Genomic DNA, 13643 nt, shown 5'->3' with positions numbered 1-13643 from the left:
GGGTTCCAATTTGATTGGCAGATGTGAAGCCCTCAGAAAGTTCTCACTGATTGGCCAATGGGAAGCCTTCACAAAGGTCTCACTGATTGGCCAATGGGAAGCCTTGACAAAGGTCTCACTGATTGGCCAATGGGAAGCTTTGACAAAGGTCTCACTGATTGGCCAATGGGAAGCCTTGACAAAGGTCTCACTGATTGGCCAATGGGAAGCCTTCACAAAGGTCTCACTGATTGGCCAATGGGAAGCCTTCACAAAGGTCCCACTGATTGGCCAATGGGAAACCTTCACAAAGGTCTCACTGACTGGCCAATAGAAAGCCTTCACAAAGGTCTCACTGATTATGCTATTGTAGTTTTTGATGATGATGTTTGAAAGTTTCCAAAATACATCAGATATATCATTGTATTTTTAACATCTGAGATAAATTTATTCATCAAAAAGATTTGAATTCCTTTACCTGCTGAGATATCATTCATCAACTGTAAAACATTTAGTCCTACAAGTTCTGCTGCACGTTTCACAGCCCTTCTCTCTGCCTGGTTGAAATACACCGGTACTGTTATAACAACATCTTTGATTGGTTGTCCTGTAAGAGGTCAAAGGTTAAATGTCAAAAGGGCATAGGTTTAAGGTTCAAAGGGTACAATATGAAACAAGACTGTCTTGATTTAACCATTGATGTATTGTACAGCTACACAGAAATGTTTATTCAAAGGTAATAACTCATTTCTTGTCATGAGGCCGATCTTACAAGATCCGGCAAGAACTATCGCATCCATAGCTATGACTTGAGGGTGGTGAAGCTGAAAGTGTCATATGCTTAGCAACACTTTTGTTTTAAATGTCATCACACATGGCCACGGTGAAAGCTTGACAACTGTTGTTGCTAGGCATATTTGCATATCTCGTGAGATCTGCAACAAGACATGAAATCCCTTATTCAATATTATTTGGGGTGTATGATATTAAGAGTAAGTCTTCACATCTAATAAAAAAGTTTCAAAACATTTTCCATTTACAGCTACCGGCACAGTAGTGTGGCTATTAAGGTTAAAAACCAAACCTACCTGCAAATTCTTGGACGTCATTTCTTGACTTGTTCATTATCATACCTAACAGTTCTTCTGGAGTATAGAGTGTCTCATCATCATGCTGGAACACTACCGTTCCTTTTAACAAAGAGAAAATGTGAGAATCAGAAACTGGAGTTGGTTTACAACCAGTGACAGGCAAGCATTTACAAACGGAAATAGTTTCAAGTAGGTAAAATAAATAAATATATTGCATTAATAACACATGACACACCATATTGGAAATACAGAGACTTGTATTACATTTCATAGTTTGGTCAGAACAATCTTAAGGCCTCTTTACATGATAGCTCGGATTAACAGATTAATTTCAAGTTTCCTGTAGCATTCTCTGTACAAATAAAGAGGCCACAATTACAATTTGGAAATGTGTGTCCAATAACCTGATTATAACCATGACAATGTTATTCAAATGGAGTCATTATGTAAATGTACACCCAATAACCCGATTACAACCATAACGTTATTCAAATGAAGTCATTATGTAAATGTACACCCAATACCCTGATTACAACCATGACATTATTCAAATGAAGTCATTATGTAAATGTACACCCAATACCCTGATTACAACCATAACGTTATTCAAATGAAGTCATTATGTAAATGTACACCCAATACCCTGATTACAACCATAACGTTATTCAAATGAAGTCATTATGTAAATGTACACCCAATACCCTGATTACAACCATGACATTATTCAAATGAAGTCATTATGTAAATGTACACCCAATACCCTGATTACAACCATAACGTTATTCAAATGAAGTCATTATGTAAATGTACACCCAATAACCTGATTACAACCATAACGTTATTCAAATGAAGTCATTATGTAAATGTACACCCAATACCCTGATTACAACCATGACATTATTCAAATGAAGTCATTATGTAAATGTACACACAATAACCCGATTACAACCATAACGTTATTCAAATGAAGTCATTATGTAAATGTACACCCAATACCCTGATTACAGCCATGATAATATTATTCAAATGAAGTCATTATGTAAGTGAATATGCAGGAGTTAACACATGAAGTGGGGATGGGATTATTATATGTAATTATGTAAATTAGGAGGTGTGGCTTACTGAATCAGTCTTAACAGTTCTCAACACAAGTAGGCTGTAAGTTAAGCTGTGAAGGGGCGCCCTCACACATTGGCCCTTTCACACCAGTGAGTGACAAAGTATCTAACAGTATACAAGACAAGCTGACATGAAAACAAGGTGCTAAGAGGTACGACAGCTAATGATGTAACATAACAGTACAGTAAACAGGTTATCTACATCTAGGAGTTGTAACAAGATTTACCAAATCGTACAAGTCTTACCTGTTTCTGAATGTTCTTTCAATTCATAGTGTGGAAATCGATTCTGGAACTGTTGAACCAAAGGGTTGTCTAGTTTCTTAGCTAGAAGGTCTTGTTGATACAAGTACGCTGTCTTTGGATACCTCACTCCCTGTAAGATATAACATATGACATGTCAATTCTCCTTACCCAGAATGTGTCATGCGATGTATTTTTATACAATCACTAGAGACTATGTCTTTGTTATAGCTACACTATGTTATCGTTTTGATTAGACAACTAACGACAATTCACTGAAAATTAATTTACCAAGGTTGGAAATGTGATCATGGTGGGGGGGGGGGGGGGGGTTGATTTTAGGATGTGGATTTGATTGGATTTATGGTGGAGGTGAGAGGGGAGGGGTGGGGGGGGGGGGGGCTGAATTCAGGATGTAGACCTGATTGGTTTTATTATATCATATTACATGTACAGCTATGCATATATGTTTACCCACAATGTGATCCAAAACTGTTGAGGGTGTACAATACTACGAACAAGTCATTAAGGTTCCAAAAATGTCCCAGTTACAGCTAATGCAGTTTTAAAAGATTCATGCCAAGATGGGATAGAAATAAATCTCATAATAAAAATTGTTATCATAAGATACTACCATGGCAACCAAGCTTTCGGCTTAAAGATAGACACAAACTAAAACTATTATTCTATGTGGTAGATAACACAAGCAGTTGATAGCAATGCGTCTGTGCGGCTATATAATCACCCTGTTATCAAAATAGTGTGTGGCCATTGGAGAAAAACTAGCCATCAGTAATGTCACCCTGCTGAAAGCATAATTACGTCAATGTCCCGCTTATATCAACATGTCACAACAATAGTTTAGTTTGTGACTATCTTACTTAGCTGAAACTTTGATTTCCACTGTCATATTCTCTTCTTGAAAAAAAAAAAGATTTTACACAAATTTACAAATTAATTCTCACCATTCCTAATGCATCATCACCAAATATTCTTTCTCCATTCCTCATGGATACCACAACTGGTGTTTTCCGTTTAGATTCCCTGTCAAAAAAGTTGGGTTTTTTTTTTGGTTAACATACGTTACACTGATTATGTATACGTTCTATGATGTTATTTAGAATCTTTCTGTCTTTGCCTGTTTACACAGACTCCATTTTTCAAACCAACTCACTTTTGGTAGCATTTTCAAATTGTTACTGCATTTTCATGTGTGTTTCTGTTGTCTCCATGGCAACAGTAGGTGCAAAGGCAACAGAATAGTTGCATTTTCAAACAGTATTGTGTAAATGGAGCCGTAAAGGTTTTTGTGCATGTGGCATTTTTTTCTGCAATGTTACTCAATCACATACACTCATGAAAGTATGACCAGAGAACACCACAAATATTCGTGCAAATATCCTATGAACACCAAACTTACACTTGCACATCATGAAGTTCTCTTATGTAGACTGTGGTATGAGGCTATCCAATATAAATGTATGCAAATGAGCAAACTTGACATTCTTAACATCTTCCAACTATGTGAATTCTACTCCTGTATATTTGCCTTTGACCTGATGAATAACCACTACCCCCACGATATAGAGACATACTTCCAGTATCCCGTAACAACATATTCAACACGTCAAGCATATCAGGGTAATTTCCGCATACCACTAACCCGTTTAAGAATTACTCAACACAACTTCCAATACGCCATAACTAAGCACTGGAACTCATTACCACCATCCCTCAAATGTATAAATTCAAGAAAATCATTCAAAGAGGAACTAAGAAATCACATCGTATCTAAGACCTAAGGGCTTGTTTGTTTTGTTTTTGTTTCGGTTTTTTGAGGGTTTGTATGTAACTTAGTGTATATATTTCTTACAGAAAACTTGTTTTCAGATGTTTTTGTTTTATTTTATTTTCTGTTTTGTAGTTTTGTAGTTGTGTGTCTGGGCCATTCGATTAAGACTAGTTCCACTGAACTATTTCCATGGCCCTCACCAGGGAGGGTGATCATGCAATATTAAATTATGTTTTTGTCATGTACACTTTCCCAGTCTAAGTTCTGTCATCCTTTTTGGTGAAATAAAATGAATTATTATTATAAATGAATATGCAAATGAACATCCTTCACAAACTAAATGTGTTGTGGCTTGAGGGCGCTGTTGTCGAAGTGTCATCGTTTTCTAACGACATGTAAATTGTAGTATTGATAATGAGAAATATAGATGTTACACACATCTTCAGCAATGTCCGATGAAATTGAATTATTAAATTCTGTATATTACTTACTTGTTATAAACTATTTCCATGGGAACGCCAGGCTGTAAGAAACAATATAAACATTGATTGTAAAACTCTGAAACACGGCATACATGTACATGTAAGTAGAATGGTGTCTATTATCCTATACATGTTACGATCATCTCCACCTCATAGACAAATGAATTTCTCTAGCATAGAAATTATGTTTTTACCACTAACCGATAGTTTTTGCTATTGGAATGTTGATATAAACATGGTGATGTTTTCCCATCCTCACATCACTTACTAGACTGTAAGATGTGTCGTGTCATTCTGCCGTCACCGGTCGATGGGTTGACCAATGTGTGAGGGCGCCCCGTCACAGCTTACCTTACAGACTACTCACTTACATGTACATTCAAACTGAAGGATGAGTTTATAAACTGAATGAAGGAACAAATTACAATTATGCCTGTGATGGATTACTACTGACATGTACATTTGTATTGTTCATCCTTTCAGCAGGAGATTTAGGTAGATTTTCAGTAGAATTTGTCCATTTGACTAGACATTAGAAAGAGATCATAGAGAACAACTACATGTATAGAAACTAGACTAAGTGTACATGAGTTGGCATCAATATCATCGACGTCATGAAAAATAAAATCACTATATTTGCTTACCTTGACAAGTGCCATTTTGAGCCATTCACTACCCAAGTCAATAGACATAACACCTAAGCCTTCACTGCCATCAAATAGCACCACTAAACTCACCACTAGGAAACACAGACTTAATTTAGACATGTTGCTCTCCTGTGTTGCACACCCTTATCTGAAAAGAAAAATCACAGCATTCAATTCACAGCATTCAAAAATCGTAACAAATCAATAGATTGATTTTAATTATTTAAAAAGCTGGGTCTTCTTAATATTTATATTTAAAAAGCTGGGTCTTCTTAATATTTATAAACTTCATAAACTTGGTATAGGAAATTTTATTTTTGATTTGTATAATAAGAACCTTCCTCATGATTTAAGCGATTATTTCCAGGAGATCGATCATAGCCGAGATACAAGATTTAAACTTAGGCGAAATTTGGCAATTCCGAAAATACGCACAGCTGCCGGTCAATTTTCCATCAGGTTTTCAGGCACAAAATTGTGGAACAGTTTGCCAACAGAAATGAAATGTCTCACATCAAAACATCTGTTCAAGAAAGCTTTTAAAGAGTATCTACTTGACGAAATTTAAACTAGTGAATATAATACATATTCTTGCATTGTTAGCTTGTTTTTGAAATTTTCTCCATTTATATTTTTTATTCTAGTTCTGTGTAGCCCTTATTGTTATTGATGCATATGAACTCTGAGGTGGAGCCAAACTTGATTAGCGAAAAGCTATTTTTTTGACTCCAAATTGCCAATCTGTTTATTTATTTCCTGTCATTTTGTAATTGTAACTTACTTTAAAAATTGGCAATAAAATGAATGAATGAATGAATGAATGAATGAATGAATGAAAAAATTAGGTTTTTTAATGATATTTTGAAAAGTACGTCAATTTTTGATTTACAATAGTCAATGCATATATAAATACATGTCTGTATGTCATATAGGCAATCTATTGGTGAATACCTGGTTTATATATAAATGTATTCTCCATCTCTGAGTCTTAGGTTGTAAAGTGTGAAACTATAAATTTGACAACTAAAAAATATATGATTTTAGAAGAAGGCATACAAGTACTACAATGCAGTGTTGCAGCCAGCCTTTCGAAAGAGTGGGACATAGTGTCCCGACACTTTTATTTTTCTGGGTCATCATAAATTTTTGGGGGGACATTATTATTCTTAAAAAATGCCAATGGCATTATAGCATAACTGTACAGTTTTTTAAAAATATTTACACACATGCTGATCCATGCTAAATATTTTCTGGATGATTATGCAGTTGCCAATCCAACCATGTTGTTATCGGTGCAATATATGCGATCATTTAGCTGTTGCTATTGGCATGGTCATGTTGCGCACTATTGCTAAACATACTTGCATACAATGTTAGTGTGGGTCATCTATGACCCATCACTTCCAAAATTGTGGGTCAGGTCCAAAATATGTGTGTCAAATGACCCAAAAACCCCCTCTGGCTGCAACACTGCAATGTAGTATTATATGTAGCTAATGACCATATTAATCACAAATTCATCAATAAACCTGTTACCCGTTCCGAGATACATTGCATTTCTCCCCATACCATGTGTATTCCATTACATACAGGGGGTTTGCATGTGCTATTCAGGGGGGGGGGGGGGGGTTCACCTGACCATACCCTGGGTTCACCCATAAAATCCCTGGTGTTCAGTCTTTTTTCAGTAAAATCACTCAAAGATGTCAACATGTTTTTCCATCATTTCCTAATGAAAATATTATTTCTAATGTTACAAAGATAAAACAAGCCAAAACTATACAACGTAACTAACATGGATTTGTACAATGACAAACTGACACCCATGTACAAGGATTTTGTACAATGACAAACTTACACCCAGGTACATGGATTTTATACAATGACAAACTGACACCCAGGTACAGGGATTTTGTACAATGACAAACTGACACCCAGGTACAGGGATTTTGTACAATGACAAACTGACACCCAGGTACAGGGATTTTGTACAATGACAGACTGACACCCAGGTACAGGGAATTTATACAATGACAGACTGACACCCAGGTACAGGGATTTTGTACAATGACAAACTGACACCCCGGTACAGGGATTTTGTACAATGACAGACTGACACCCCGGTACAGGGATTTTGTACAATGACAGACTGACACCCAGGTACAGGGATTTTGTACAATGACAGACTGACACCCAGGTACAGGGATTTTGTACAATGACAGACTGACACCCAGGTACAGGGATTTTATACAATGACAGACTGACACCCAGGTACAGGGATTTTGTACAATGACAGACTGACACCCAGGTACAGGGATTTTGTACAATGACAGACTGACACCCAGGTACAGGGATTTTGTACAATGACAGACTGACACCCAGGTACAGGGATTTTGTACAATGACAGACTGACACCCAGGTACAGGGATTTTGTACATCAAACTTGTTCACAACTACATGTAGCTCATGGTAATGGTTTGCAACCAGAGTTTTATAATTCTTCAAATCTTTGTTTATATAAAGACAAGTGAAATATGAAATGACAAGGAGTTCCAAAGAGAATAAATTCTGTTAAAACTAGAATATCTAAAATTCTCAGTTTTAAAATAAGGAACTTTCATTGTTCAGATGTCTTTAAGATTTTACATTTCAATAACGATACTAATATAAATAAAATAATATAATAATTTATAAATTATATTATAGCTATATACAGGATTTTTATTTTGGTTCCAGCTTAATTAGAAAATAAATATATTATAATTTTTTGACCTGAAAGAGAAATATGTACAATGTACGTCTTCTACTGTCTATATCACCTTTTAACAAACATCTACTTGAAACATTCAGAACATCTGTCACACTATTTTTTTTTGTCAAAATCATTATCTGATAAGATTACATCAAAATAATGCTTCAATATACGAGAGTACTTTTAGAATATAACCTGCTAATTTCACGTCTAACAAATCATAAAATATTTTGAGTAAATGTGTGATATTTCCCAGTAATTTAGAAATTGTACCCTTCCATCAAATAATTTATTCATTTATGCAAATTTAAATGATTTCCACATTCTAATGAACTGTTGAGTAGAAGTGAACACCTGTTCATAGCAGACAATTATAAACTTTCTTTGTGTGTACAAATATTGTTTTTTTATTTCACTAAATTATACAAACACACATGGGAGTTATATTCCCATCTCATAATTCAATAATTCTGCACAAATTATTCATCTTAAAATTATGTTATTATATATGAGTACACATGTTTTTAGCAGAGAGTAGATAATTGTAATTTTCTCCTCACATGACATTTGTACATGTGGTATGCAAATTAGTCATGTGATTACATCATACTGATCTACATTGTATTTCTGATGTAATCCAGGTCGGGTTATCAGTCTAAATTTGTACAAACTTTGTCTAAATTTGTACACAAAAGTGTATTTTTTATTTTTAGTTCATATGATACATTAGTGACATGTTACTAGACTTAAATACTAGTAAACTATTAATGTATGTTTGGGTTGAGATTTTGATTAAAGTAGAATTGAGTTCACAACCCAGTGTGTAAGTAGTTAGAATTGAGTCCACAACACAGTGTGTAAGCAGTTAGAATTGAGTCCACAACCCAGTGTGTAAGCAGTTAGAATTGAGTCCACAACCCAGTGTGTAAGTAGTTAGAATTGAGTCCACAACCCAGTGTGTAAGCAGTTAGAATTGAGTCCACAACCCAGTGTGTAAGTAGTTAGAATTGAATCCACAACCCAGTGTGTAAGTAGTTAGAATTGAGTCCACAACCCAGTGTGTAAGCAATTAGAATTGAGTCCATGACCCAGTGTGTAAGTAGTTAGAATTGAGTCCACAACCCAGTGTGTAAGTAGTTAGAATTGAGTCCACAACCCAGTGTGTAAGCAGTTAGAATTGAGTCCACAACCCAGTATTTAAGCAGTTAGAATTGAGTCCACAACCCAGTGTGTATGCAGTTAGAATTGAGTCCACAACCCAGTGTGTATGCAGTTAGAATTGAGTCCACAACCCAGTGTGTAAGCAATTAGAATTGAGTCCACAACCCAGTGTGTAAGTAGTTAGAATTGAGTCCACAACCCAGTGTGTAAGCAATTAGAATTGAGTCCATGACCCAGTGTGTAAGCAGTTAGAATTGAGTCCACAACCCAGTATGTAAGCAGTTAGAATTGAGTCCACAACCCAGTGTGTATGCAGTTAGAATTGAGTCCACAACCCAGTGTGTAAGTAGTTACAATTGAGTCCACAACCCAGTGTGTAAGTAGTTAGAATTGAGTCCACAACCCAGTGTGTAAGCAGTTAGAATTGAGTCCACAACCCAGTGTGTAAGTAGTTAGAATTGAGTCCACAACCCAGTGTGTAAGCAGTTAGAATTGAGTCCACAACCCAGTGTGTAAGCAGTTAGAATTGAGTCCACAACCCAGTGTGTAAGCAGTTAGAATTGAGTCCACAACCCGGTGTGTAAGTAGTTAGAACTGAGTCCACAACCCAGTGTGTAAGTAGTTAGAATTGAGTCCACAACCCAGTGTGTAAGTAGTTAGAATTGAGTCCACAACCCAGTATGTAAGTAGTTAGAATTGAGTCCACGACCCAGTGTGTAAGCAGGTAGAATTGAGTCCACAACCCAGTGTGTAAGTAGTTAGAATTGAGTCCACAACCCAGTGTGTAAGTAGTTAGAACTGAGTCCACAACCCAGTGTGTAAGTAGTTAGAATTGAGTCCACAACCCAGTGTGTAAGTAGTTAGAATTGAGTCCACAACCCAGTGTGTAAGCAGTTAGAATTGAGTCCACAACCCAGTGTGTAAGTAGTTAGAATTGAGTCCATAACCCAGTGTGTATGCAGTTAGAATTGAGTCCACGACCCAGTGTGTAAGCAGTTAGAATTGAGTCCACAACCCAGTGTGTAAGCAGGTAGAATTGAGTCCACAACCCAGTGTGCAAGTAGTTAGACTTGAGTCCACAACCCAGTATGTAAGCAGTTAGAATTGAGTTCACAACCCAGTATGTAAGCAGTTAGAATTGAGTTCACAACCCAGTGTGTAAGCAGGTAGAATTGAGTCCACAACCCAGTGTGCAAGTAGTTAGACTTGAGTCCACAACCCAGTGTGTAAGCAGTTAGAATTGAGTCCACAACCCAGTGTGTATGTAGTTAGAATTGTAGCAGAACAACAGATACAGGTGTTGATGAATCCATGTTGAGTCAAGTAAAAGTGGAAATAGCTCAGATTAATATGAATAATAATCATAAAAACTCCACTGTAATAACTGTATAATATTAATATTTATTACATATTTATTGATCTACTATTAGTGAACCTAGTAATACATCCACCATGTTACTTTACATAAATGTGTATGTCAATAAACTATAATACTATAATTCTGCTATCTTAAATATATTTGATAATTACAATCTAGATCCTAAAAACTTTGGTCAGCGTCAAAATTAAAATATTACGCTGACATCACTATGCTGATTCTGTGTATGACATTGGAGAATGTATGGCAATACTCACATATAAAACTTACAGACTTGTAGAAATGATAGCGGGGGGTGGGGGGTGCTAATGGTTACATCTTGTGTAGCTGTGATGATATTCATAGTTTTGATTGTATTTGTCGATAGATTACTAAATTAGATAAATATTATTGGAACGATGTCACTTGCAATTACATGTAGCTAGGCAACTTTCTAGTCCTGTTTTTATACAGATGGAATAAGTGGAGACCCCTGGTCCCTATAGCTACATTTTCTTCTCCATCATGCAGAATATGTGTCCTGATATATTCCGTCTGCAAGCAGGGTTATTTTTGTAGTAATGGTGGAAGTATGTAACGACAGGCACTTGAATCAATGTATTAATTGTTATCTTAATTATATACAGTATAGCAAAAAAAGCTCTTTACTATACATTTTTTGTAATTCATACAGATTCGTTGAAGTGCCTGGGTATGTAATGTGAGGAACTAATGTCACATCTTTTGTTCAAAACGGAAGAAACAATAACAAAACAAAAGATATGTAAGTTTAACGGTTGGTGTATATTATATTGGTAATTATTCACACCAAATGTTATTATCTAAACAGTCCATACGGTTTGCTATACAAATACAATTCACATAACTTTGTAGATCGTAGTATGACATGGCACCTTCACGTTTTCTGAGACCTACCGCTATAGCATTACGTGTCATTGAGTTCGATCGGTTACCACATTGTGTGTACACTTACCGGCCAGCTGATCGAAAATCGGATCGAGATAATATTGTGCGATAGTTCAATGAATGGTTGACCGCAAAAAGTACAATATGTCTGGAAATGCAGTTAAGATGTACAGCATAGCATTTAAAACTTGTAGAATTTACTTACCTGTGTTAACAGACAAAGATCAACCGGTATCTGGTCTTAATGATGACGTCTCCCTTTCTCACACAGTAAGGCAACGTGGGTTTCATGTGAAACACGGAAGTGATAGACGCCGGCGAATGTGGCGAAATTTGATTGGCTGCAATAAACGGAGATTGCGCACATGTACTAAGACCACCCAGGTGACTGTTGATTTACCGGTAATGACCTCCTAGGGTACTATGTGCTATCTCTTCGCGAATGATAAGCAATATTTCGAAAGCGGAATGTATGTTATAAGCTTACATATTATGAGATGAGGTCATGGACAGAACAATCGAAAATTCGTAGAATAATTTTTAGTCCACATAGCTACAAATATATTGTCGTTCCGTATATACATAATATATGCATTGTTCGAACTGTTACTCTCGGGTAGCTAGGCGGTACATGAGTATTAAAACGAAATCAGAACGTGAAATAAAAAGCTTTTATCCATCTGTGGTTCGTATTTTAAAACCAGTCCTATGATCTTTTAACATTCGTTTTAGTTTCATGTTTTTTGTCTCTGCAGTTGTATCTTTAGCGTCATGTGTATTTTAAATCGTTTGATGTGTTACATTAATTTTATCTCTTGCTTTTACATTTCACTTGCATTTTCTTTTCAATGTTGTATTTAATTGTTGTTTTCTTTCCAGCCAATTTCCAATGCATTTTATACAAATGGCAATCAAATTATATTATATTAAATGTAATGCATCTATTGCTCATTGTGATCTTTATCTTTTTTTATCATGATGAATAAATAAATATCATCATATATTAATATAATATAAGAAAGTATGAGAACGCCACAATTATTGCAGCTATAACCCTCACTATATAGTGTCCCTCTTAGGAATACGCGAAATGAAATTTAATTTATGAGTACAGTGGGCCCTCGCTAACTCGCGCCTCGGTAAGTCGCGGATTCGGCTAAGTCGCGGGTGTATTTGTTTGTTTGTTGTTGTTGTTGTTGTTGTTGTTGTTGTTGTTTTGTTTTTGGGGGGGTCGCTAGCAACGTAGAAGACTAGTGCATAATCGTTCAGGCAAAGAAGGAAAATAAAAGTGATGACGCGACTACGATTCGTTAAACGAGTAGTCACGTGACAAACCCTTATTTTGTCACAAGAATATTGTCAGACTGAATGAAGTAAAATATTGGAGAATTATATAATTATACCTCCTCAAGGGTAACTTTAATGAAAAAAGGGGGGAAATAATGGTGATTTGGAACGTTTTGACTCATATTTCAAAAACCACAGAATCGGTGATGACGTAGAGCAATACAACTAGTTTCAAATTATCTTAAAGGCCAAGGTCCAAACAGGCTATGTGCCCACGCTACGGAAGTAGGTTTGCGCATGTGCAACGGAATACGTTTGTTTATCTGGGAGGAGCATTTGGTAAATCCGACCCAGGTAGTTTATCAACATATTAGTGGTTGTTCACACATATTGGTTACATGTAGTTCTTGCCTAATCCGAAGAGTCCCTTGTTATATTTTTTTTTCAAGTCTAGTGGCAGTGTTTCTGCTACGTTTTTTTCCGGTGCGTACGTACGGCCAGACACCCAGTCTGGGTGAAACACGTATTTCTATAAACTTATACATACAAATTATAACCCGAAAAATTATATTTTGAGGGACCTGTTCTAATACGATCCAAACACTATTACACAGTGACAATTTGTATCATTGAAATTGTAAACTAAAATTCTTGGGTACGAACAAACTTACTTGTATCATTTGTACAAGGTACTAGATTACAGTTGTACACGTACACACTAGCGTCGGCATTTGGTCGATCGTTATCACACCAAAATCGTTAGATAGATGAGAATTTTTTTTACAGATTACATGTAGGTCGTGTTTT

General features: G+C 36.0%; 1 protein-coding gene across 1 annotated transcript in view; it reads right to left on the bottom strand.

Moving 5' to 3' along the window:
* The window catches only part of LOC144439641 (hypoxia up-regulated protein 1-like), a 34030-nt gene extending 22169 nt beyond the window's left edge, over nucleotides 1-11861 (bottom strand). Inside the window, exons 1-7 of the mRNA XM_078128873.1 lie at nucleotides 11755-11861; nucleotides 5350-5500; nucleotides 4715-4746; nucleotides 3397-3475; nucleotides 2435-2564; nucleotides 1068-1169; nucleotides 458-586 (exon numbers count right to left, since the gene is read on the bottom strand). Of these exons, the coding sequence (XP_077984999.1) occupies nucleotides 458-586; nucleotides 1068-1169; nucleotides 2435-2564; nucleotides 3397-3475; nucleotides 4715-4746; nucleotides 5350-5472 (595 nt within the window). The 5' untranslated portion in view covers nucleotides 5473-5500; nucleotides 11755-11861. The remainder of the gene's footprint in view (nucleotides 1-457; nucleotides 587-1067; nucleotides 1170-2434; nucleotides 2565-3396; nucleotides 3476-4714; nucleotides 4747-5349; nucleotides 5501-11754) is intronic.
* Nucleotides 11862-13643: the final 1782 nt, after the last annotated feature.

This window comes from Glandiceps talaboti, chromosome 9 (assembly GCF_964340395.1).
Source record: "Glandiceps talaboti chromosome 9, keGlaTala1.1, whole genome shotgun sequence".
In the NCBI taxonomy this organism is placed as follows: Eukaryota; Metazoa; Hemichordata; class Enteropneusta; family Spengelidae; genus Glandiceps; species Glandiceps talaboti.
This window is presented reverse-complemented; position numbering and strand designations above follow the sequence as displayed.